The sequence below is a fragment of the Corvus kubaryi genome, unplaced genomic scaffold (genome assembly GCF_017639235.1).
Source record: "Corvus kubaryi isolate FWS band 111438036 unplaced genomic scaffold, C.kubaryi_AGA036_p1.0 split3-73, whole genome shotgun sequence".
Lineage (NCBI taxonomy): Eukaryota > Metazoa > Chordata > Aves > Passeriformes > Corvidae > Corvus > Corvus kubaryi.
In genome coordinates, this window is record NW_024582091.1 from 34,477,415 (window position 1) to 34,505,354 (window position 27,940).

Here is a 27,940-nt window from a genome sequence, read left to right on the forward strand (position 1 = left end):
ATAGATCAGGGAGAAGATTGCACTCTCACTTTGCATAATATTTTTGAAAATCCTTCCTTAAAAGTTTTATCAATTCAGTTTGAGATCAGTGCCTTAGCTACAAAAAAAAAAAAAAAAGGTATCTTGAGGTATCATTGGTTCTGGAGATATTTCCAGCATGCACTGAAGCTTGTCATAATGAATGGAAGAATGCTCTTCGGAAAAATGGGAAAGGAGACGCAGTGAGATGGAATCCAAGAGTGATTCCTTCTTGGAACAGGAATGGAAGGTCTTCAAAATTATAGTTCTTACTGAGATGCTTTAATAAGCAAAAAGACACTGTGGTCACTCAAAGGGTCCTGAGACATGAAACTTCTGCTGTTTATTAGTTATTATTGTGGAGTACAGCAACAATTTAATATAACTATGCACGTATCTACTTTTAGGAAACAAATCCAAAATAGGGTTTATATGCTTTTAAACTGTGCAGTTCCTTAATTGTAAAATAAAGGCTTTTACTGAGCTCATAGTAGAAGGCAAGTAACTCTTGGAATATTGTTTATCTCCTCTCTCCCTTCTAGTCCAGACTGTTACTCTTTCTATATTAGTTCCCTGAAGTTTTAAAGCATGGGTAAGTTGAAATAATAGTTCACAAGGAGAGACAAAACACCATTACATATAAGTAGGGCTACAGAATGCTTGCATTCAGCAATTTAAAGGCTTTTCTTTTGTCATTTTCAGTATGTAGAAGGTGTTGCAGATAAGATACAGCCAATGTCTGATCAGCTGAAAGATAAAATAGATGACTTATCACAAGAAATCCGTGACAGGATGCTTCCAGAAAAAGTGTTGCAAGCTGAGAACCGAGCGGGCCAGCTGAATGAATCATCTGCAGTGCTGGATGGGTAAGGCAGGCATTCACTGGTAGTGCTAAAATCACGAAGCAGGTTTGCAAAATTGCTTCACAGAACTTGAAGGGCATTCTACTTTGACATCTGTCACTGGGGGTATACGAATAATCAGTGATCTGTATAAGTGTACAACTATTGAGCTGGTCAATTTGTGTATCTCTTGTAAATGGTTTCATACATTTTGTGATTCTCATAGCCTGCATGGACAGCAAACAGTGCCCTCAGATGCACTCATAGCACTTACCATATGCTTACTGCTATGTTGTAAAGAAAATAGAATTTTTTCTTAAAGAGCTCACTACATGTTTTCATGCGCCATTGTTAAAAACAAGTAGTATTTTCCATTTTAAGATGACCATTTTGGTAGGAGACTATTATTGTGATGCTAAATTGTTTACTGTCAGGAATCCCCTGTAGCGGTGGACAGTAATTCCTCTACTGGTTTCAAAACACTCTCCCAAAACAAATAGGTGTCCTGGACCAAAATGCTTAAACCCAAGTACAGAAACTTTAGTTTCTGTTTACCACTATCACATTCTTAAATGTGAGAATTGCAATGCCCTTCATGTATATGACCACAGCTCTTACAGAAGAATGATACTTTATAACTCATCATGAAAATAGTTTCCTGGAAAGAATATAAAAAAAGGGTTTGTTGATTTTGTTGGAATTTTTGGGGCAAAAGAGAGGGACGTCATTTGTTTTATTGCATTCTCAGCATTTAAAAAAGCAAGCCATAATAGTAAGTGTAATCTGCAATAGTAATACTCAGACCATGGGTATTCTGCCTGTTGGACCTGTCCCCAGCATAGCTTCAGAGCTTCATTATTTTATAAAAGCACTGCATGAAAAAAAAAGGGGTTTTTTTAAGCATCAACAATATGCTACTTTTTTGCTGCTTACATCTTTTAGATCTATCTGAAGACTTGAATATCCCAAAGACTTGTGAGCGGGTGCTTAACACAGTTATTTCTTGCCAGCATCTGTAATTTTGTAGAAAAGACAGAAAATTATCTCTGATACTTGTAAAATTACTGGCTTCATTTACAGTGTAGTTACACTACTCTAGATATCCAGTGTAATACATGTTTTGAGGCGTGCATAAAGTAATGATAGCTGTGGTTTCCTGGGTAAAAATGAATTTGAAGAACGCTGTTTCTAAAAATGAGTGACTCTAGTGTCACACTCAACCACATATAAATATCCAAATACATGAAGGTTGTCATGAAGGAACTAAAAGGATATTGTGCCTCCTAATCAAATGTTGGCAAGACATGTTTTGAGATAGAAGTTTTTAACTATTCAAAACAGACTTTTTTATGAGTGCATGTATGTGCTTCTGTCTTAATGCAGGGTGACAGCTTGGCCTTAAGGAGCTTAGGGTAGTGTTTAAAACGTTATAACAGTATAACAGTACCATGTATACCTACATCTGATCCAGATATCAACCTCAGTTTCTCAAAAAAGACAATGAACAATGAAGGACATTAAAAATTGTCTAAAAGCAGGTTGTTCAAAATTAAAATTTCTGATGTGGTCAGATGGATGCATAACTTAAAAGGACAAAGAAATGCCATGGTGCTGTGTAATCCTGCATCAGGATAAAGCTGTCTACTTCATGCACTGACAATAAATAGTTATATTTTGTGGGCATATACAGTCTCTATCAGTTTGAGGAAGTAAAAATTGTGTCTATCTTCACAACTGACACTTGAGTGTCTTTCAGACAACACTAAATTTGGTGTAGATTACTGTTTCTTCTTCCAGGAGAAATAGAGGGAGAGCCCTGACTCTCCAGTCGCCCTCTAAGGATTCAAATAATATATTGACTGACAGTGAGGATATTCTCTTGAGTGCTGGAACATGGAACCATTCATTAATTTAACCTAGAAAAAATTGTTATTTTTGCTGTACACAAGGAAGCATTAGTATAGACTTCTCCCCTATGGCTAATTGCCTGCTCATGAATAAATGCCAGTGGTATTTGGCAAATTCAGGGGTTTCTTTTCCTAACCAGAAAGGAGTTGAACCGTGTTTCTAAGCAGTACTTGAGCTTCTTGCTAGGTAACTATTCTGGGCTGCACATTTGTCTAACAGAGCATCACAGAAACTTAGAGTAGCCTGGTGGGCTCCAGCTGTAGTTGAGGAAGGAGATATGCTTTTCCAGGAGTGGTGCAGAGGCAGCTCAGTCATGCAGTTTCTGCAGTAACCTAAAGGGAATCTCTGTCCCTCTATTAACTACATGTTGAGTCCAGGGACTATACCTTCTGTCCACTTTGTCTTTCCTGTGGCATTTTGTAGAAATCAGTAAGTAATTGATGCGAGGATTGGAGCCCAGCTGTCACAGTTCTCTAGAGAATAGATACATTACCAGGATGAATTTTCCTTTCTTCCACTCACACTGTCTCAATGACTATTTTACATGAGCTGGAACAAGTCCAACAGAAATAATCCCTGTCTCTCTTACATTGCCATACACCTGGATGGCTAAAGAATCTCCCAGAGAGGCAAAAATCCAAGTTCAGATCCATTCTTATCCAGTTCAAGTGAGAATTTTAGCCCATTTACACTTTATTCAGTAAATTCGACATAGGCATTGGTCATAATGACTATTGAGATAGTTGTCTTCAGGTTCATTCTGTAGGTGCAGTAATTCTTTGAAGAAAATATTTGAATATACCATACAGAGAGAGTGCAAGAGAAGTTATTTCCACAGCCTGCTGACTAGAAATTCCCCTAGGAAGGAGGTTAGCTGAACTCTGTCACTGCACCAGTAAATACTGGCTGTTTATAATTACCTTTTCATCTATTTATAGGTATCAGAATGAAGTATTTCATGTAAATTGAACATCACATTCAATATGAAACATTACTGCTTATGCTTTTCATTTTTGTCAGCAAACACTTAGGATTTGGTTTAGACTGTGAGATCTCCTTCAAAACTGTCAGTTCTGTGTTTGACAGCCAGACCAAGAAATTAGTTGTTCAAAGATTCTACTTTAGCATATGTCTGTGGTGACCCTTCACGTTCATACAGTGCAAATTTCAGCAGGTTGCCTGGCTCAGCACATAGCCTAGAAACACACACTATGAATATGTGACTTCTATTAGAGCGTTAAGCACAGTGCTGTCTTTTCTTGGTGTCTGATCTATTTTTATCTCGCAGAACTTCCTCTTTTAGTGAACATTGTTCTTTATGTCTGTCTGCACAGATAAAATGTGAATTCCATTAAACACACGATGCCAGAACTCCTGAAATCTCAAGTGTAGCATTGCTCTCTAAAGAAACACCTTAGAAATAGCCTTAGAAATAAGGCCATTGGGTTTGAAAAGGTGGGATTCTCTGTTCTGTTGAGCTCTGATAGCAGGTTTAATGGTGTGTTTACTTATCCCATCCCAACAGAATCCTTACTGAAGCGAAAAATCTCTCTTTCAATGCCACACGTGCTTTCAATGCTTATACTAACATCAAGGATTACACAGATGAAGCTGAAAGAGTTGCCAAGGAAGCCAAGGCTCTTGCAAATGAAGCTATGCAAGCGGTAAGGAAAACGAGTAAATTGAGAAGGTTTAGATTTTCTGTGGAGCGTGCTACACCTTATCTCAGATCCATGTTTTTCCATCTTAAAACTATGTGTGAAGACCTTTGCCATCGAACATTCTTGTGTTGTGATCAGAGAGCTATGCCCCTGTCAGAGCTACATGTACCTTCAGAGAACATCCCTATTTGTTCCTGACTCACGATCCTTACTTTTCTTCCCCATTTTATTTACTATCCTCCCCACCTCTGTCTTCCACCTTTTGGTGTCTGTGTATGGCTCAAGCCAACAGCTTTGAGTCAGGAGTGTAGGCCATTTGATATTCAATAGTGCTAGTTTAGATGTGGGCAAGATATTCATTAAATTTAAAGAACTCCGTACCTTAATTAACTCCCCTAGTTCCATGAAAATGCTTGGAGGCACTTCTCTGCACATCAGATGAACTGCATGCACCTCGCCAGAATTCTAGAAAAGGAGAATTGTAGGAGGGGAGTGGAAAGTTTTGTTCACTTTGTGAACTCTACCAGTTTTTGCAGAGAAATCCTATTGTCGCTATGAGGTAGCACATGCATATGTTCAGAGAAAATGAAGGGAACTTTTAAAAATAGGATTGTACAGTAAAGTCAGCTCTCCTGCCTGAGTCTTAATGAGGATCTGGGCTCCTCGATGCATATACTGTGACGACAAAACATTCTGACCATAGCCAAAATTATCTTTTATGTGAAATATCAAAGGAGTTAATTTGTGGGAGTCAGTCAGAGGGCAACAAACATGCACTTCACAGGCCCACAGAAACGTGAGACAGTGACAGTATAATATGAGATTGCCAGAACCTATATTTGATATAGAAACATATAGATGAACAGAAACAACTTGTAGTTACAGCACTTGTACATGAATAAAGGTAGCTTGCAGAGAGCTACTTCAGTCAAATGGATTATGAGAACAGCAAAATCAATCACATTCTGTAAAGGTCTGTATTCATCAGAGGGATAAAGTGACAAAAATTTTAATATTTTTAGGCTCTTTACATTTTCGGTGTTTTTTCAAATAATACTAACTACTGTATTTCTCTCTTAATGAAAAAGATTCACCTCACACATTAGTATATGCTGGTTCTCTGTAAATAGTTCTTTGTTTCACCAGAATGCATAATTACACCACAGAAGTAAATTAGGGCCTGGCCCTTTTTTTTCCCCTTCTCATTAAGATTTAATACATGCTGTCTTTTTCTCCTTTGACAATTTGGAATGAGTGAGACTGGCAGCTGTTTCAGGGATTGAAAATGGAAAAAAAAAAGAGCAGTACAGAAACAAAGCTAGCAATTACAGGATGGTAACAAAAGTGTATGTATCATTGGGTGATTATATAGAGAGAAAGAGGATTGATAATTTAGGTGATGGAGGTCAAGATGGACAACATGATGTAAGTAGAAGCAAGTGAGTAGCAAGGGAAGAGATGAAAATATTAAGGTGATGTTTTCAGCATCTCCACTGCATGTATTCATTACAGGGAGTTTATTTTTTTTATGAGCAGTATATTTGAAATGGGGATCTAGTTGATGAGGAAGAACACTGAGGCAGCTGATGCCTTTTAAATGTAATTGACTTGATATAGAGGTCATCAGTGGTTTACCATCATATTGCTGCAGAGCAATAGATTTAGCTGTTATTTTTTAAATGATCTTGTGAGGGTTTTGAGCCAGATTTTAAAAATATGTCACTTGGGAACTACAGTCATCACTTCTTTATTCTATTTCCTTGTTTTTATTTAAGACTGTTGAATGTTTGCTCATCCTAGGTGAAGAGTTTAACTGGTAACCAGGTAAATCAGGGAGACTTTCTGGAGGTCCCAAGGAGCTTTTAGCTGAGCTCCAGCACAAGACCAGGAATGTAGCCTCAGTCAGGGCTGTCTGGAGCACAATAATTCAGTCTCCTAGAAGACAGCATTTGTGAATTTAAGCCCCCTCAGACTGATGAGCACCCAGAAACTGTGCCCCAGCTTTCTGAGAAGGTGCTGTGGGGACTCTGTGTAGAAGATGGAGATCATGTTCTGTTCTGTATGAGAGCTATTGTGGATGCCTGTCTTCTGTAAAAAGCTCCAAGTTCCAGCTGCTCGCAGATAATGGAGAAAAGTGTTGTAGCTCACTATGCATCCCTGATCCTTACCTTTCTCAGGTATAATGTTGGGGCAGGGGGACGAAGGTTTCCCAGCAGCAACAAGCTGGTGTAGGAACTAGAGACGGTAGGGACAGGTTTTGGTTTTAGGTTCTATCCTGTATGTCCCTGGATCAAATGATTTACAAGAACCTGAGTGATATCTCAGGGTTTTTTTGGTTTGTAATGGAAAAATGACTTCATTTTCAAATCAAGCTAATGTTGCTAAAAGCATGAATGAAAAGATGCTCAAAATCCATTGTGGTTATAGGAAGCCTGATAAATGACTGGGAAAAAATGTATTAAAAATATGACAGAAAAATTCCTCCTGAGCTTTTTATGATGGATTTGCTCTCCCCTTTGAAAGCAAAATAAATTCATCACAAATGAGAAATCTTTAGCATTCAGGCTGTTTCAACATTCCATTAATTAACTAAGGCAGTAACTGACTAGAAAGGAGTCACATTAACAGATTCTGCTCGTATCTCATGGATCAGAATCATAGTTTTACAGGATATCTGGAAAAAGTGTGATTATTCTTAGGCTTTTTAGAGAGGACTTACAGGCTAGTGACAGGAAACACAGAAGACACATTGAGTGTTTAGGGTCCTGCTTCCTTCTTTGATTTTGAATTTCTTTGAAGGTGTTACCCCAGCAGTTCTGTTGGGTGTCTAGATTTTTTTACATAATGGCATAAAGCTGCCTAGACATCCTTGTGAAGATGTCCTGAGGTGCAAATCATCCATAACATTTTTGGTATCTATCTTCAGGACTGGTAGAAATGAGAGTAACCCTATCTCTTGCATAGGTGAAAACTTCACAATATAAGTGTATGTGAAAAGAAAATAATTTAAGATTAAGGCAGAACTATTTTTAACTGATCTGAATTAGCACTTAGGCCTATAAAACCTTGTATTTGTGTAAGTTCATGTGAGCCTCAAGACTGCCCCAGTGCATAGATGCCTCTAAAGCATGATTGAGACAGCACTGTTTGGGTATATAACATAGTCCCACTTCTGCCACGAGATGCAGCAGGGATTCAAACTGCACTGGGTTTGCGTGGGGAGGGTAGGGGCCATGAAGAAAGGCACAGGGAGAGGAAGGTACTATCCGCAGATTATGGGCATTTTGGAAGAGGCAGAATTGGAACAAATTAGATTCCAGAGACCCTGCAATTTTCAAATTTATTTTTAATCACAACCTTTCCTTTCCTTTCCTTTCCTTTCCTTTCCTTTCCTTTCCTTTCCTTTCCTTTCCTTTCCTTTCCTTTCCTTTCCTTTCCTTCTTTATTTTCTTTTTTTTTTTAATAGTATTTGTCCAAATTTAGAAAATAACATCAAAGACTGTAAATCCTACTAAATCATAAAGTGGTTCACCGTGACTCAGGCTTGCCACAAGCATACAAACTCACCTTACGCAAAGTCATAAAATTTTGGATTTTGATTACTGACTGCTTCATAATTTGACTTCTCATGTACCACAAGAAAAACTAGTAAATAAAGAACATTTTCTATCAGATGTCTTGATTAAAATTCATTTTCAGGATTGTTTTTTAAAAATATAAAGTAAAGCTTTTAATCAGTACATGTTTATTTCTCTCTGAAAGGGCTTTTCTAGTGTTAACTTCATGCTGAAATCTGTTTCTGACTAATTGTCAGCACATGCCCAATTACCATCCCTGATTTGATGAACTTTTTTGGTTTTGCATTGTACATCTGGCCTTCCAACTTCATTTTATTGACTATAAGCTGCTCCAACAGCCAGTCAACCATGCCTATTAATATAATAATAATAATAATAATAATAATAATAATCCTTATTTTTGAAGTCTGTGGTCACAGAGTGGTCATACCCTGGGTTATGTTGCTAGTGGGAAAATAAATTTAAAAGTAGTATTTGATTTGACAGGTTCATCTGTCACAAAATCTGGCCAAATGTTCTTCCTTCAGGAACAGTTGTTTGCTTCACTGGGTAGTTTTTTGGATTTTTTCCTGGGGTTTTATATATTTTTCTGTTACCAGTGCTAGTTGTTATTATGTGGTAGAGAAAATCTGTAAGAAACTAATTTTCTTGATCTGTTAAACACATATGTTTCTGTGGTTGTTGAAAGGAATATGTACACAGCTTAGTATTTCAGGTGAGCTTGGAAAATGACAGCGATGCGTGCCTTAGTTATTAAAATCACATAAAAGCTTACATTTACATCCCATCTGAATATAAGGAATCTTTAATAGCTATATCCCTGTGACATGGCAACATATATACCATGAGGTATCCCATAACAAAAAAAAATGGTTCTGAATTTTGAAAGTATCCAAAGCATTCCCTAGGGTTTTTAGAAGAAAAAGAAGTGGCAAGTTCACTGTATGTTTTTTACAACATCGTTGAAAAACATCAGAGCTTCAGCAGTATGTGAAATGTCACCTCTGGGCTTGCTCATTATATAAATAATGAATAACAATAATAATTGTGTCATTTAATTGACACACAGTTAATTTTTGAGTATATGTGTCTGCCCTGGAAAATGAAAAGTAGCTGCTTCTTAATTACATACTAGTTATGAGGCTATGACCCATGACTAATATAGAATGTTATCTGGCTGTCAGGAGTATTCTCAAAGAAATGTATTCAGTGTGATGAGTGACCTGAGTTCAGTCTTACAAACTGAACACTAAGTGGTTCAGAACCTGGAGCATTTCCTACCGACTGAAAACACTAATCTAATTTAGAAAAATCATTCCATCTATTGATCAGTCTCTGCACTGAAGGTAGAGATGGATGTTTTTCAGAAGAGAGATCTTTAAGTAGCATGATATGATGGAGGATGGTTACTTAGTAATAAAAATCTTTCAGATTAACTGCAGTTTGCCCTTCTCTTAAAAGTCTATTTCTTACTTCTTTACTCACCTAGCAATTATAATTCTTTAATTTAACCACAGATGAATCTCAGTTGTCCTTATTAGAGCCATCAGATCCAGTCTGGCCTCTAAAGTTTCTGTAGCTGCAGTTAGAGAGAAATACTGTATTACATGGTGTTCTGTCCATAGCTGGAAGGATAAATACATATTTAAGTTGCAATGTGTTTTGTTGGTTGGTTTTGGACAGTTTTGCTCTGAGAGTCAAACCCATTTCTTTAATACTGTAAACATTGTCTTTCTTTATTGAAGTCATCTTTGGTATTCCAAAGAGGATCTGGCTTCCCATTAAAAAAAAAAAAAAATTAGAGAATTTTTTATTTTGGTACTTTTAGACCAGTATAATGGCAATGGCATGTAATTCAGAGCCCATTGATGTGCACTTAAAATTTAGATGACTGTTCACTTGGCTCATGATCACATGTCTTTTATGACCTCAGACTTTCCTGTATGTTTGACACTGCTTGTTTGTCTGCAGACGTCTGGTCCTCAAGGATCATTGAAGGAAGGTGCCAAGAGCTCCCTTCAGAAAAGCTTCCGAACCCTTAACGAAGCCAAGATGTTAGAAAATGATGTTAAAGGTATGTGCAGTATATGGCATTCAGACCCACTAAATAGAGGAAAAAAAGCATTGTGAGACTGCTGTGCTTCTGGTATGAAGGAGCCGTATCAGTAGAAAAAAAGTGTAATTCATTACCTGATTTGAAATGAAACAATGTATCAATGAAGAAGATTCTCCTGTTTTGTGTCCAGGCATTATGCAGGAACTCTTGTCCCCTCTATTCATTTCTCGGACAAGAAGGCTGAGGAGGAGAGGTCTTGCTAACTACAATAAGGGCAAGAGTAACTGGGGAGAAGAGAGGGATGGAGATACTGATGCTGATTTGCTCTAGCAGAAAACAAGTATGAAACCGAACCCAATATTAAATTTTTGTTCTTGTCAATACAAAGCATGTTTTGCAATGCTAGCCAGAGATACCACATCTCTTGAGGATATCTAAGGTGTTTTGCCTGAAAGTGGAAGCATGAGGAGGTCAAATGAAGCTGTTTGCCAAACAGAGTAATCGGTGAGAATTGTTAAGCATCTCCTTAAAAAAGAAAAACAAATACTAAAAACATGTCTGTAGAGAAAAGATTTCATACACACAAGAAGATATCTATGTTCCTGAAGCATCAATACATGTCTAAATGCAGGTAAATGCAGGTTAAGTCATAAGATCTGTAGATTCCAAACCAAATACTTTGGTTTCCTAGTGAAAAATAAAACATCTTTAATTTCTCTTCAACATTTTCCACTGGGGAAAAAATATAAGGCTTTGAGCCATGGTTTTCAGTGAGATATAAAAGCTGGTAATTCAGGTCAGACTGTCTGTAAAATGTCCTTAATATTTTCTTATCAGTAAATGGGAGTACTCCTGATGAATGCCATTGCGTGAGAAGGTAGGACAGTAGTCAGTAGAGACACAGATGAGGTCTTACACAAATAATTAGCTGCAGAAATGCAGAATGATGAGCAATTGTCTGAGTGGCACTTCTGTAAAGCAAGACTAAAGAGATGCATGGATCATGTGTTGGGTAGAGGTGGTAAAGGCAGATGTCACAGAGGAGTGCATGAATAGGTGCACACTTTCCAAAACACATGAAACAATCCTTCCACTCTCTTCAGGGTTTCTAGTGCTTTAGCTGAGATACTGGCCACAGTCTTGGGCACTGAAGTTCATGAAGGCTGAGGTGGTTTGCAGAGTCCTGAAAACATTATGAAGACTAATTGGTGATCTAGCAGAGGAGAGATGAGAAGAAAGATTGAAGTAATGTAGATTTAGCATGTGGATAGAGAAATAATCGAAAGGATTTCATATTCTTTAGTATGTCAAGGTTTCTCCAAAGAAGATGGGACTAACATATCTCAAATGCACTGATACCAATCACATATTAGGAAAATCCCCATTATAATTAAAATACAGGAATGCTGTATTTGATTGCTGAGAAGATCAGGGAGAAAATGACCTTAGAAAATCTTTGAAAACAGCTTAGATGAGCATCAGGGGGAGTGGCTGTTGGTCAGAAGGAGAACAATTCTCTTTGGACAAATACTTCTTCAGAGCCTATGACTAAATAATCTTATCACTGCAACAAAAATCAGTTTATTTCTTGGGTCTTTATCCAGACAGATTGTTTTATAGGTCCTGTAAGAAAACACTTATTGCAACAGTAATGAAGCATCTGTTTAACAGTATTCAATACTTCTTTCTCCACAGCACTCGTAGGAAGGAATTGAAAAAATAATTCATTTCTACTAAACCAGAGGGGAAATAAGTATGATACAATTATCCACTTTTGAGTAGGCCAACACTAAGTTTCACACATCTGCCTTTGTGAAAAATGTTAAATATTACTGTTCTAATTACTTTGTTTTTACATATAACAAAGAAAGCAATTCGGAGCATAGAGTGTTTGTGCCACTGATATAGTAAAGTCTGAGAGGAGGATCTCTTAACTGAGTCCTCAGTACAACTCTTTGAAAGTCTTCCATCTGAATACTAATTCCAGAAAGAATAAGTTCAAGCTGATGATTTTGTGGTTTATTTCAAGTTAGTGCACTGTAATCCCCTCCTTTTAGTAATTTGAAATTTTGGTGTATATATTTTCGGAAGCTTATGTCCAGTTACTGTAGTTTTTGAAAAATTCTTTCATACTAAATGCATTATAGTTTAGCCTGATTGAACTGGCTGGAGCTATAATAGGGTTAACCTGGAGTTAACCACAAGGATGGAAGAAACATAGCACTTGAAAACCGGTGTAAGAAAACATATTTAGGACTTGGAAGAAATAAAAACAAGGGGGAAAAAATATCTACGATATGATGTTTTTGTTCATCATAGGTTCTGAAAATCAAGCTGGGTTTTTTGGGGGGTTTTTGAGGGTTTTTTTGTTTGGTGTATCAGAACTAGAAAAATCACACATAGTAAATATTCGAGGCGGAGTTTTAAATTTGTCACAGAGATGATGCATGAAGCTTCCCCATCCTGCTAGCTTAGTTAAAATACTTTTTATTAGAAACAAGACAGGTTTTCATAATAGAGCCCTGTCTTCCATGTTTTTGCATACGAAATTCTCTTTGGCCTCCTGGGAGATACATTAAGAAGAGCATACAGCATAAAGAAGGTGATCCATACAGCTTAGTCATCTTTTGGCTGTTACTACACTTTAATTTAGTTTTGGCAGCTCTAGCATTTCCAGCTGCAGAACTAGTTAACAAGTAAACATAATGTTTAATAAGGTCATAAAGCATAATGTTTCATAAGGTCATTAATTGCATTTCATTGTCATACACTGTTTAAAAGTGAAAAAACATCATTACTTTCTTGTAGCTGAACTGAGGGAAAGAAATGTGTCTGAGTTACTAGTAAATCTTGGATGTGTATTAGGGTCTTCTTTATTGCAACTCTCTACTGCCAGATTCAGTACAGATTTAGGGCTGGAGGAACAAATTTCAGGAAATATGTTATAAAAAATCACAAGACTATGAGAAGAGGCCAGTGTGCAATTTCAGTAGCATGGCTGAAGAAGAAAAAAACAGTCATGCTTTCTGGAATGCAAACTGCTGCAGTTTGCCATGGCTGGTGCGAAACACTAAAATGTCTGCGCTGCCGCTCCCTGCCGCAGCATTTCAGTGAGCAAACTGGACACCTCAGACTGGAGTCCCTGGCTCCCTGTGCCCCCCAGGTAGGTGTAATGGAGTAAAGCACAGTGCCCTGTTTTCAATGACAAATTAAAATAGTACCTCTACGAGGATGGGCGTGAATTCCATGTGTCCACAAGACTGTTCAATTTAACCGTGAGACAAGATAGATTACAATCATTACTGCAGAAAATTTTGAAAAAAAAAAAAGTTTTTTTCCCATTGTACCAGTGAGAATTTAAGTTGATAACAGCTTCATAATTCAGGGGCAAATGTCCAAACAGCCCAAAGATTCATAAAGCAAACTTAATGCAAGCAGGCAGCGGTGCTTAAAATGCAGGTATTAGATCTTTATCTATGTTTTTGCCCCAAACTGAAGGGTAATGAGATGGAGCTTTCTTAATGCTCTTCAATAGGTCTTAAAGTGCTTCATAAAGACAAACATTCTGAACTTGAAGAGTATGCCTTTTTACATCTAATAAAACATGTCCATGCTCCACAGCTTGACCCGTGGAGATCAGTTAACATTGTGCCCAGAATGCAGATGTGCAAGAAGAAAACGCAATGACAGATTTCTGTTCCCCACTCTGCTTTTGCACCAAAGTGGTGATATTATTAGTACTGTGAATAACATAGAACATATGTTATTAGTATTATGAACATAATGCCTTTTGGATGTGTTGATTCTCCCACGACAGAAAGTGAGAGTTCGGTGTCAGACTAATAGAAAGTTATTTTCTTAGAGTCCTTATAAAGCCGCCCTTTCAGAGTCTCAGCTGGAAGTGCAGGATGGCTAACAGGCACTCTATAAAGATCTGGCAGACAGAAGTAATCACTACCTTAAAATTTCTCTGTCTGCACTACGGGAAGTACATTAGTTAAAGTAATGAAGACCCATAAGCCACTCAACTAATATATACTCCAAAAATCCAGCCTAGGCCATGATAGAGATGGGAGTGTTTTCCTCCTACATTATGACATTCCCCTGATTTGTGGCCAATTACCTGAGTTATAAAATGGCTGTTAATCATGAAAATGTTTTATATTACCAGCAAAGACTGCTGAAACACTCCTTACAAAGCAAAGCTTCTGACAAAAGCTATTAGAATGGAGATTTAGTAATTTTTCTCTCTATGGGGCTAGGAGTTAGAAAGAATAACCCTGGTGGGAGAAGCAAACTCTGTATGTAGTACTGTGGCTAAGAAGGAATTTTGAAATTTGGGCTACCAGTGAGTAAATGCTGCTGCCTGCTAGCTTCATTTTCTCTATGCCTTGAGGGACTTTTCAGTTTGCCAGGAGCAATTTTTCTTCCTTAAAATTTTGAGTTTACAGTTTTAAAAATATACTTAGCCCTGTGCCTATTTCAGACTGTATACAGACTTTGTCAAAACTGATCAATGAAAAGTGAAAATAAGATGCATAAACTCCTCTTCAGCTGGAGACTGCTGTCAGGTGGCTACTGAAATTCTGCTCATGTAATTTCTTTTGCTTAAGAATTGACAACTTGAGGGGGACGTGCCTTGTCTGACAACACGTGAGTATTTTTAGCTGAAGTATTTTTCAGCTGATAGGCAACATACCCAGCTGATGGATCCCTTGTTTGTGTATTTTCCTCTGTGTTGTCTTTCTGCTGACCTGGCATATTGCATTCACCAGATTATTGTAGTCAGTGCTAAAAGTACTCTTTTTAAAAAGTTAAACTTAATTAGCTGCATTTCTCTAGTTACATCTCTGTCTCCTGTTTGTTCCTAATGCCAATTTCTAAGTCTTGCTTGGTTTAGGGAAAAAAAATTCAGCTTGTGACCCATGTTCCTCTTTATAAGATGAGACTGTGGGGAGCAAGAATGCTATTTGGAAGAAGTAATACAAAGATAACAGAAAGGGATGTGTGTAACCGTCAGTTCATTTCTGCAGTTTCCAATGAATAAAAACAGATGCATTTGTTGGTCCTTGGTAGATTTCCAGCTTGAGTCTGATTTTGGGATACATGCATTTGGTAGCATAGCCTTAATGATATTTTCTTGCACAGTTTCATGTGGAAAAACTGTATTTATCCATACTGTCAGAAGGTACCTGTTTCCACTGTGTTCCTCTATATATGTGTTCCACCATGATGGTGGCACATCATCAGCAATTAACCAGTGTCACCTCCATATGTGATCTGCAGAGACTTGTAAACTGTGTGTCTCTTATAAGAGTAAATCACTCCATATAAACAGTAAGTAACTAAATCCTTGAGTTCATCTTAGGATGAAATATATGCACACAGGGTTGTTTGGGTTTTTTCATTTGACTCACTTCAGTTTATTCACTCAGGGGAATAAGGGATGATGCTTTACCCTGTAGTGCTGTTTCATATAAACAGAAATTGAAAATTTTTGTTCATGTTAACCAAGCCAGCAAACCTAAAGGCCAACACATGCAAAGTCCTGCAGGTTCCTGCTTACTCTTTAAAGCTTAGTTTCAGCAATGCATGACTAGTTTTCCTGATTTGAACAACAAATATTTATTGGCATCTTGTGCCATCTCTGTGCAGAGCTAATCAAGTGGAAACAGGATTGAGATAAATGTCTTATGATACTCCTCAACCTACGCTTTAATGAGAGTTGACAGCACCTGGCATCTTTCAGTGCAGACCTACTAACCTCTTCCAAGCCAGACAGGCTCTGTAGTTTGGAAAATCTTAGACTGTAGCTGCCTGTATTTTGACTAACTTAGTGCTTAACTGGAAGATCTTGGGCCTTCAAATCCTTGACCCAGATTTTTTCATAAATGCTAATAATTAAAGGATATGGAAAAGCTGACATGAAGTCAGTTCAATTTGTGATTCATGCAACAAATTAGTCCAGTGTTTAATGCAGAGGCCATCTGGATTACAAGATAAGAAGTTAATTAAAAATAAAACTTAATATCTCCATGAAAAATGAACAATTTCTTTGAAAAGCTGACACAGGACATAGTATCTCGTCACTTCTCATTGTGTAAGAGCCTCCCTAGGTGCTTATTTATGGGTTTATTATTGTAACTAACAAAACCACTCACACAGTAAAAATGTATTTGAATTAAAAGAAAACCTATTAAACAGGTAGAGTCTCAATATTCAATTTCAAAACTTGTAGGGAAACTTCCCTTGTTAAATTCCATAAAAACCAGTTTGCTGCTATGGTTACAAAGCTGAAAAAAGAAGTCTGGAAACATGATTCTTTGGAAATATAACTAGGGGATAATTAGCATATTGGATATGGCAGAGTAGAGAGGCGAAAAAGAGATAATTTAAAAGTATGCTGCAAAGTTAGAACACCACCACCACGAGTCAAACTTCTCAGAAATGTTGACACACTTTATAAACATAAACATTCCACTGGAGACACCAAGAAATTATCAGGCAGACCATAATTTCAGAATTAAATGGTGGAAATTAAAGCAGTTTTGTCAGTATTATTACTTAACAAGAAAAGAACTCCAATAAAATCTCAGGGCATACAAGACCAGAATCTCATGAGTTCATCCTGGTTTAACAATATCACATTACCAGTAAACTCATTCAGCAGTGGGAACAAAAGCTGTCATTTAGAAATAAAGCTGTTTATAAGGGTAAGAGTGATCATATAATACATGCAATTTTTCCAAACTTTATTCTAGTGATAACTTTGCCTCTCACAGTTCATGCAAATTCCTGTTCTTCTGCAGAACATTTTGCAGGAGTGAAGGCTTATCTCCAGGCACTCCTGCAGTCCTGTGTGTTGCTCTAATTTTAATAAAGTGAACAGATTTCTTCCCCAATGACATTTCAAAAGGTCTAACAACAAAAGTATAGTTCTCATTTAAATTCCATGTGCTGTTTCAGCCTTGCTATAGCCTTGGAAAATTTAATTAATAATTTCTTGTGGGCAATATAAATTTTGTTTGATTTTTCTCTTTACCAACTGCTTCTTGCACATCTAATTTTAAGAAACCTTACTTTTCTAGAATTTGTGAAATGTGAATCACATAGGTGTTTATATTCAATAACCTGTCACATACTTGAAGGTCACAGTCATAGCTTGTCTCCTGAACTCCTTTTCTACAAATTATTCTTCTCTTCCTGCTATCAAGCTCAGTCATGTTAAATTAGCTTCCCAGAAGGATATGCCTTTAAGATAAGAAATTACCAGCTGTCTGTTCCAAAGAGCTTCATATTGATACAAAGAAATAACGAAAAACGCCCACTACATAGTGGTTTAAGCACTAACTACATTTTTTTGTGTCAAACTTTACTTCTGAATTTTGGGATAATGTCTGTTACAACAGCCATAAAGCTTAGCTGGAATCTCAGTTTTGAGATTGCTGCATTGCACTGCTGGATATGGTTCAAAAGACCCTGTGTAATTTTTATGCAAAGTAAATGTTGAAAAATAAGAACTTACTTGTTAATGAGGACATCAGTTTCAACTGTAATGTACCAAATATGACACACCTGTGCCTTTGATTTGTACTTGTCCTTTGATTTGAACAACTTCTTAACTATGAATGTTTTTACTAGATGGGGGTTTCCCCAAAGCATTTGGAATGTTTGTGTTATAATAACCTGTTGTTAGTGTATTCATCTCATATTGATGATTAGAGAGCTTGTGTTTTCCTTGGATGTTATGTCAGCATCTTTGAGAAAATCCAAGAGAACTAGGCTCTGGCCGCTCTAATTGCAATAGCAAGCTGGCCTAATTGGTCTTGTCTCTTTCACACCACGTTCAACACATTCAGCTCAGGCAACCACCTTAAGAAGAAAGACGGTAGCTTAATCTAGGAATCAAAACAATGACTAACATCACAGTTGTTGAATCTATCAGTGGGTAATTGTGTGAATTTGCCTAAATCATAACATCGTAACAACAAGTTCCTTCCTCTGCACACCATTGAAAAACCCATGATAAATATACAACAGTACAAGGAACTCATGTGTTTAGATGCTGTGGAAGTAGGGAACTTAAGGAAACCGGAGAAGATGATCAGCAAACCCCACAACGAATTCTGCTGGACTTCCTTATTTACACTATTTGATATCTTAATGAAAAATGGCTTGCTTGTTATGATGCACTTTAAATTATGTGCAAAGAAAGGATAGTGAAAACAAAAAGTTAAAGCCTTTGTATCATATGCGCTTTTTACAGAGAAGGGTGATAATCTGAACAGCACACGGAACAGCCTGAAAGATGCTGATGAGAAGAATTCCATTCTCCTGAGAGCTTTGAATGAAACCTTAGGAAAGCTGTCAGCCATTCCTAATGGTAAGTCAGAAAAGTGTTGCAACATTTGACTCAGTCCTGCTCTTTTATTTCTTTTTCCATCACTTAACATTTGTCTCATCAATCTTTGGCTGTGTCCACACTGGGTCCACTTTGACCATTGGGTGTTATAAGACAAAGATGAGTAATGTGAGAGAGAACTGAAAACTGTTACATGGTATCAGTTAGAATTTTGGGATGGTAAAAGGTACCATGCTTCTGCAGTTTGCAGAAGGTTTCTGAAAAAAAAACTTTTAATATCAGGAATTATGATGCACTCCAATACAAATAGTCTTTTGTTTATATGTGAAAAGTCTTTTTTGAAGCTACTGTTTAATGAAACACTGTAATTTCGCCAGTGTAAATTAATCCAGGAAGAATAAGACTTACTGACTTTACAGCAAAAGCAGGGTGCAATTTGCTGGGTTTTGTCTTACCTTTCTACCCCACTCTTAACATTTCCAACCACTGTTTGGTGTTGTACATGTTTTTTAGACTGCAAATTACTTAGAATTGGAACAGGTTTTCCTCAATGGACTCAGAAGTGCTGTGCTCTTGTGACCCACCCCTGAAAGTGAGGGTGACTGAGGTTCTTGTTAATAGATCCCTTGGGGCAGGTTAGAGTGAAATGACACTGAATGACCAGTGCTGAAACATAGATAGATAGATAGATGTATATATACATGTATATATGGCAGGTTAATTTTAGAACAATTTGATTGCAATGGAAAGGGGATATGTAGCCATTTGTGTTATTAACTATAGAAATATAACAATATAAAAGTATAAAAATATCACTTAAGAAAACGTGCTGGTTTTTAAGAAGTTTTGCTCAGTTTAAAGGCATGGAAAGGCACAAAATTAATTTCTGGGCATAGGGCAGTGACATGGGACACACATCATAAAGTCACCCCAAGACAGAAAAGAAAAGAAAGGAGGAGAGGTTAGTAGAGAGGGAAGATACCACCACATGTGGATCTTTCAGCAAGACTTGGTTGTTGCAATTTAAATGTCCCTTGGTGGAAGTGATGGTCACAGTCTTGATCCATCCAGGGTGGGGGAAACCCCACACAGCATAAAGTTCAGTGGGTTAAGGTACCTCTCCTGGAGGGGAGTTTTACACTGCATGATGCAACACTGTGGATCATGTGTTGTCCTCTGGTGGAAGGCCCCAGAAATGAGTCTGGGGGTTTTGATGGTCTATGACCCCTTCTAAGACATGACAGCTGTTTCTCGTGCCAGTGTAGTTGGGCCAGTTATGCCTTCTCAGAAGGGATGAACACCTTCAGGCCTGTGTGTGAATGTCCCCATACATCCCCCGGGGCAGGCGAGTTATACACCGAGCTAGTTGTATAAGGGGGGATATTGGCATGGTAAAAAGTATTACCCCAGCTCCACAGGATTTGCTTCTAATCAGCCTTTTTCCCTATCTGGCTCAAAAACCATCCCCTTACTAAACAAAGGTCACTTTGTTTGGATCATCCTGCAGTGATGATGGGTGAGACCCCTGGGCTGTTCTTATGCAAATCAGAGGTTTCACCACCACACACTCAAAAACTCTGCTCCTCCCCTTAGTCTGGGGACCTCAGCATAACAACCTGCTGCTTTCGCCAATGGACCAGTGCTGGAGTCGTTAACCTTTAACATTTCAGTGTCTCACAAATGTGCATTTGTCATGGTGTATAGAGTTGGGTTTTTTTTAAATGTAATACTCATTAAAATCCCAAAGTCCCAGAATGTTAGCTACATTGCATTGTGACAGCAAGGGACAGGGAGTTTCATTATAATGGGTAGTGAAAAATAAAATTAATGTTTTAAAAAATAAAGTATTTTAAATCAAGGTATTTTGCTATGAATTTTTCTCCAAGGAGCACTTTATAAACTGAAGTTAGGACTTAAGAAAAGTCTATGAGGAATATCTGTATTCTGTCTGATTTCTGGTGGTCTGGAACGTTCAGACTGCAAGTAAATGCTTAGGATGAAAAACAATTTACTATTCATTCATCTTATACATTTTGGTGGCTTTAAGATTCCAGCTAACTGAAAAGTTTTGGTTTAGATTTGATAATCCTTGAAATCAGGCATTCACAAAATAAATTGTTTAATATTTCATGCTCATCATATACCATTTCTTGGGTTTTGGTCAAGATACTGACATGGGTATTTGTCTTCTTGTGCACAGATAGATGTCTCAGTCAACCAAAATGGACCTCTAAGGCCTGTTAACCTTAGGACACAGAATACTAAAAATGAAACAAGTAAAATATGAAATATGCAATCATTAGCAATGTAATAAACTCTTGGCAGATTAGAGTTACAGGGTGCTTGCTCTTGCCACAAGGACACTCATAAAAACAAGCAGATGAGTATTAAGAATGAAATTCAGAGGAAATACATAGCATGGATAAGAAAATGCAGTAAATTAGTTGTCCAACAGGAAAATAATCAAATGAAGAAGGGAGAGAAAATTGTATACAAGATATATGACCATATATATCTTGTTCAAGGATTCGAGAAAGCAGAAAGCAGCTTAAACTAATAATTCTTGTGTCCCTGCTATAATAATAGTCAGATAAAAGCAGAAAGATTCAGAATGAGATAGACAGATCATGTGTGGGACAAGGACCCACATGTGCAGGGATGGCATAATTTAAAGTGTGGCTGAAAATAATTTGTAGGACTAATAGAGGGAAGTAACACAGTAACTCCAACTTTCACTCAGCCAGAAAGGTCCATGACCTTTTACAATGACCCAAGAGGAACTACTTAGATATGATGAAAAAAGGAAGTGAAAAAAGGAAATCAGGGCTCTCTTTTCTTTCTTTTGTCAGGACTGGCAATGATAATGGTTTATTAAAGAGTCAGTCGTATTTCTGAGGTGCTGCTGTATTTTGGGGTTTTTTCAGAGCCAAAACTTCAGAAATAAAGGTGGAGTTCTTTTGGAGCACAGATATAATGTATCTTTACTCAAAAAAGTTACTTCTATACTCTGGGCAATCATTTCATTATCATTTTCTACCTACAGATACAGCTATAAAGGTACAGGCAGCCAAAGACAAAGCAAGACAAGCTAACGATACTGCAAATGACGTCCTGGCCCAGATTAAAGACCTCAATCGGAATCTCCTGGGCTTGAGAAAAAACTACAGTAAACTTACAGACGATGTGGCCAAAACAAATGCAGTCGTGAAGGATCCTATCAAGAACAGTAAGATCTTTTTCGGGTTGTTTAGTGGTGGTTTTTTTTGGTTTGTGGTTTTCATTTCATAGATCAAAATTAAACAGGGACACTCCAGAATTTCACTTACATAGCATTACTACAGTATGCTGGGATAAAAGGACTCTCTATCATTTCTGTTTTCTGGGCTTCTTATGTGTGAAAAGGGAGCAGAGGTCCCTTCGAACCCTAACAATTCTGTGATTCTGTGAAAAGAATTTTAAATCTTAAAGACTAGTGCTAGTAGTTGGAAGAAAAGCTAATGTCAGCAGGAAGAACAGGTAATGAATAGATTTGTTCCTCAGACTATTTAAAGTATTTAAGAGGTGAATAATCAAAGATTCTGACTGGCAATTCACTGCCTGATTCAAGAAAAATACCCCACACTAAATCTTCAGTCAATCAGATAATCAGTCCTGGGAGAAGTGCATGACTTCTTTCATATACATTACTATTTTTGGTACAGCACTGAAGACACTTAAAAAAAGATTCTGGGAATGGGGTTTTGTCTGCTTTTTTTTCTTTTTTGAGATAAATTCTATTATCAAATGTGACAATTACTTTAGCATTTTCACTTTGGTTAGAATGGATAAAAATGAATTCTAGTTTACAATACATTTTATGGTAGAATGCTAGACCATCCATATCATATAGGAGCATGCAGCCACAGAACTAAAGTGTCTTTAGAAAATGACCAAAGAACTAATTTCTCAGCTCTTCTGGGCTCCCCATGTTGTTACCAGCTTGATGAAGCTGGGCACCTAAAAACATACAGTTCAGGAGGCTGTCATTCTCATTCTATGGACAAATATCCTCTTCCAATTGTTGATGTACTGGTGAAAGAAGTTAATCCCACTGGCTGTTTGTCACTGCCTGCCTACTGCAAGTTCCCCATCCCTCATCAGATGAGATACATGTGTGGGCCCCAGTAAAATTCCCATTGGGTGGACTGATCCATACAAGTTTAGACAATATGAAAAGTAGTTATTGATTGAAATAGTGTGGTTAGATTATATCAGGTTGTAGAACCAGGAGATCTGTAAGGTGTCTTGCAGGGTAGTGGGTAACAACTGAGAAGCAGTCTTAAAGCAGTCATTTCTTGGCAGTGCTGAATCTAGACTAGGCCGTCTGTTGCAGCCCAGGTATTCTGAGCCTGTGGGTAAATTAGCATTTTAGTTGAGATTAGGAGTGATAATTTAAAATTTAATCTCTTGATTGTCCCCTGTCACCATTATTTTGTTTGCACTGAAGAATGGTCTTAGCCCTTGCAAACTGTTTCCTGTTAGATAAAGCTGAACTGTAAGATGCTCTCCAGAAGTGCTCTTCAATCATTCTCCAAACGTTAATGGATACTCAGATTACAGAATGAGATTAAAGTAATGTAGGGTGAACCATTCCAGATGTATAAAGTAAGTATGCTGGCACTCATGACTACATGCAAAAGTAGATACAGCCTCTCTTCTATATCAAAATTCAGGCCCTGAATTCTCGTTTTGATAGATATGCAATATTTAAAAGGTAAAAAGTTATCTATAGACTCATCCTGTCCCTTACTTTACTTTACATTTCTGTTTAGGTCTTCAAAACATTCTCTTATGTTATCTTCTGTTTTTTCTCTTTTCTTTGTCTCCATATCTTGCCTGCAGAAATCTGTACGTATGTTTTTCTTACTTACAGCTTTTAGTGTGTGTTTTCCAGTAAATAATGATTCACTACTTACCACCAAAGTTTCTGCATGGTCCTCTATATTTCACATTCACAGAAATAGCTAAATAGTTACTTTTTGAAAACTTTGAGGTAAAGTGGCTTGGTAGCTAGTTTAACTTACATGAAACCTTAAGAAGCATCTTGAAGGTTTTGGTATGAGTGTTTGGGTCAAAAAACTAGATATGCAGTTTTTCATGCTTTATCTAAGCATTATTTTTATTGCTATTATTGTTACTATTATTTTCAGGTAATATGCATCTTTCTGGTAAATGTATGTTTGTCCCTTTCAGTGTCATACACAAAAACCCACACCCTCATGCCAGCCAAGTGTTGCAATCCTTAGATCTGCTGATGAATTGTCAAAGAGAGGGTATTATTCACTAGTTGTATGTTGAGAGGCAAAAAAAGAATTTGAGGCTTAAAGAGAGGCAAAACTATCCTGGTAAAATTATTTAGTTTGCCTGAAAAAAAGACAATCTTTTACAGTTTACTGCCACTGTTTTTAAATCTGCTTTCAGTACACATACAGAATTTTAAGCTTGTGACCAGAATAAAACCTTTTTGTATTTGTGCCTATTATAGTTAGTTCAAGAATTAATTTCAAGTTAATTTTAACCCAGTAATTTCAGAAATTACTTATGGAAACTAACCAGTTTCAGTAATCTAGCCTTTTTCATCAAAATTTGAGGGTTTTTTAAAAGAAGAAATCAAATATTTCATTCATGAATGTATTTTGCTTCAGGAAATGTTTTCCGTAACTGTCATCCTGACGTGAAGCATAACTACATCTTGAAAATCCTGCTTTAATACCAGTGTTTGCTGCTATTGCTACTTCAACTTGATTCTAAACATTCTGAAATTGCCTTATTGTGTTCAGGTAGCTTCCTGGTCTGTGTGTACCTCATAGTAGCATATACAATTGCCTGAGCATTGTGTATGCAGAATTTTCTTGGATTTTATTATTGCAATGTATAATTAGTCTCTGACACTATTCTCTAAAGCTCTGCCTTGATCTTTCTTACAAAGTTGCTGATGCAGATTCCAGTATTAAAAACCTAGAAAAGGAAGCAGATCGTCTGTTAGATAAAATCAAGCCAATCAAAGAACTTCAGGATAACTTAGGGAAAAACATTTCTCAGATAAAAGAGCTGATAAACCAAGCTCGGAAGCAAGCCAATTCGGTAAGTCCTGTTTTTCAAAAAAAATTACCTTTTGGGTATTGATGGGGTTTTATCTTCTACTTTTTTATTTCTAATCTACAGTGTGAATCCTTCCTAAATCTGAACATGTGTAAAGGGAGCAAATAATGGAGTATAATTTCTCAGATAAAAAGAGAATATTCTGATGACTTTCACTCTATGTCTTGTTTCTTCATTTAAAACATGCACTTGTTAAATGAATAACATCTGAAGGAATGGATCTCGAAGGGTTATTTTTGAGAAGTGTTGTAGGTGATAGTACAGCAGAAGAGTCACAATATCACTGGTTTTTTTTGTGAAAACGAAAATGTATTTTTCTGCTTCAGCACTGATATTAAGCCCCTGGTTTCATTTCATAGAACTTATTCAAGAATGATAGCATCTCAGACTCACTGAAATTGCTGAGTATGTCTGCTTTTCCCATATTTTTGATTTTTCTCTGTCCAGTAGCAGAACTTGAGTTAAGAATATATTTCTAGTCCATTTCGTGAGTTTGGAATCCATCTCCCTCATTCAGCAATACTGTCAACTCTAGGATCATCTGGTTAATTCAGCTTGTGATCTAAACAGCAAAGGAAAATGAATTGTGTAGATGGTACTTGAGAAATCTTCCTCAAATATGGTTGGAAAAGAGTTTTTTTTTTAAAATCAACATAATAATAGGATAATGGGAAAGAAGAGTATTCCACATATGTGATGAAATTTGCAGAGAACAGAAAGACAGGCTACAGTAATGATGTGTTTTGTTACATTCTTCTTCTGTCTAAAGGCTTTGAAGTACTTAACTGCTCAGCATTTCTGAGATAAAGAAATTAAGAGTTTGGTCCTATAATGGATCTCCTTTTTAGTAGAGTTTGCCCTAAACATAAGGTGATACCATTATGTACTTTTCCTCTAATGCATAAATATGTCTAACTGGGATTGAAACACCATTGTACTGTCATTATGTCTGTGCTGGCATTATGAAAGCAAACAGTAAAGTGTTTTTATCTGTACTCAGAGCCTGAGGAAACCAGCACATATATCCAAACACATGTGTTACTCAGCTGTGGAAATAAAACTTAGTTATGAATACCAACTCCATTTGGGACTATGTAAAAGCAGTGATAGAAATAATTGTTGGTTTAAAAATGATTATGAAAAGATGTCTTAAATTGGCATAATCAAAGATATTTCAAGGAAAAAGTAGATAATTCTGACTACCCAACAGCAATATGCTGTAATTCTTTCAGGAGTGCTGCTTATTTTCCTAGCTGCATATTCTACTTATAGACTATCTGTACTGCTGGAATTCCACTGTTCGTCCTTTAAATGTGAATGCCAGAAAGAGATTTTATTTCCTTTTACTGAACAATCCCAGAAAGAAAATTCCACTTCTACCTTCTTCACATATCCGAGGAACTCCATGGTACATGAAACAAAAAAATGTGAAGGAAAAAAGTATAATAGTCTTATAATTATTTGGAAGCATCTATGGTTAATTCTGGAATAATAAGCAGTGAACTGAATTCTTTCTGTTACGCTTTTTTTGAAGATCAAAGTGTCCGTGTCCTCTGGAGGCAATTGTATTCGCACATACAGACCGGAAATAAAGAAAGGAACATACAACACTGTCATTGTCAATGTGAAGACTGTAGTTGCTGACAATCTGCTTTTTTACCTTGGAAGTGCCAAGTTTGTGAGTCTGTCTCCTGCCTTTCATGTCAGCATTGCTCGATCAAATCAGACTACTGACAAATAAAGAAGATGAGAAAGGATTTTCTTTCACCCAAAGGCTTCAAAGCAGTAGTAGAGGGTCTAAGATAATCTAGACTTTTACTGTCTTTGGTACTAATATAGAGATTCCTAAAATATGACCAGAAAATTTTTTACATATATCTTTATTTAAAGTAGATATTAAATAGCAGGCTTGTACATGAACTACATTAGAGCTTTAAAATTCACAGTGCAACCAGAGTAATTTTGGAGTTGTTTGTGGGTTTTCCCTTGGGAATGAAGTAGCTAATCTTATTGCATCTGTCAAAGCTCCTAGTTATTGTAATTTTAAGTGAAGACTACAATTTCAAGCATAATAATGGTGAATGATTCAGTTTCCCATGAGGCCTATAGCAGACAGACTTCTAGAATAACCAATAATAATTCAGTAAATGGGAAAAGTGTTCTATTTCCAACTTTTTGAACTATGTCTTTTCTTTACCTAACACAAAATGAAAAGGCTCGATGGCATCATGTATCCTGATGTTTTTCTGCCATCCCATGGATGTTTCAGAGTGTTCCTCTGAATTAAATCCTTCTATTGATGGCCGCAATATTAACATTTCTGTTAGCCTGGCAGTCATTTAATGCATATCACTGAGAGAAATTATTTGCTGTCTTTAGCTTCAGATTCCTTGTTTGAACCAATAAAAACAGGAAAAAGAAGGTCTCATTTTAGGGCAATGTGAGAATTAATGTCAATTCTCTACTGTTTACGTGTGGGTTTCTGATGCCTCATTAGACCTTCTGAAATGTGAAAACTTCTGGAAAACTTCCTTAATTAAAATATGAGATCACTTCTATTTTTGTATTTTGCATGTAGACTGACTTCTTGGCCATAGAGATGCGCAAGGGCAAGGTGAGCTTCCTGTGGGATGTGGGATCTGGAGTTGGACGGGTAGAGTATCCAGATCTGACCATTGATGATGGGTTTTGGTACCGGATTGAAGCCTCTAGGTAAGTATATAATTCACTTCCAAGATTTTAGAAAAAAATGGCTAATATGTGAGATTCTAGTCTGGTTTAAAAAAAGGTTTTGGACCTGCAACAATCAGTAGCAGAAGTGTATACACTACAATTACTATTGAAATGTCAATTGTTCTGTGTCAAGAATTTACTTTAATCACATATTTCCTCTCTGGCATCAACAGTCTATGACTGCTTATATTTTTTCCCTTTTGTTTATCTGTCACTCTATCGATTGTCTCCTTCAACTAGCTTACTTTTAAAGTCAGTTACACATTTTGGCACTCGAATAACTACTATTCTTTTCTCCTTGAATTTTAAAGAGGAGCAGCTTTTCTGAATGTAGTGGTTTGGTCCAAAATACTCATTACTGTTTATCTGCTGTGAGATAAGAGTTAGGAGAAATGCAAAACAGGCACCAAACTTGAAAGAATATAAAGAAGTTTATTAACAGACCTAAAAGAAGAAGGAAAAAAAATTATACCACCTTCAGAACTCTCCTCCTCCCCCCACCTTCCTCCCTTCTCCCACTGACAATGTGAAAAGACAACCCTTAAGATGTTCAGTCTGTTTACCACTTCCATAATAACCTTGTTCAGTCCATTTAGAAAGAGAAGTCTCTTCTTGCTCATGCTATGAAAACATTATCACAA

At 36.9% G+C, this 27,940-nt stretch overlaps 1 protein-coding gene across 3 annotated transcripts in view; it reads left to right on the forward strand.

Moving 5' to 3' along the window:
- LAMA2 (laminin subunit alpha 2) overlaps window positions 1-27,940 on the forward strand; it is a 348,381-nt gene that overhangs the window by 276,984 nt on the left and 43,457 nt on the right. For 2 of the 3 annotated variants that reach the window (XM_042017501.1, XM_042017503.1), the window contains exons 39-47: window positions 721-884; window positions 4,294-4,432; window positions 9,979-10,081; window positions 18,330-18,446; window positions 21,469-21,651; window positions 23,307-23,312; window positions 24,394-24,548; window positions 26,101-26,244; window positions 27,145-27,278. In XM_042017501.1, coding sequence (XP_041873435.1) covers window positions 721-884; window positions 4,294-4,432; window positions 9,979-10,081; window positions 18,330-18,446; window positions 21,469-21,651; window positions 23,307-23,312; window positions 24,394-24,548; window positions 26,101-26,244; window positions 27,145-27,278 — 1,145 coding nt within the window. The remainder of the gene's footprint in view (window positions 1-720; window positions 885-4,293; window positions 4,433-9,978; window positions 10,082-18,329; window positions 18,447-21,468; window positions 21,652-23,306; window positions 23,313-24,393; window positions 24,549-26,100; window positions 26,245-27,144; window positions 27,279-27,940) is intronic. The other variant, XM_042017502.1, reaches the window with a different exon arrangement.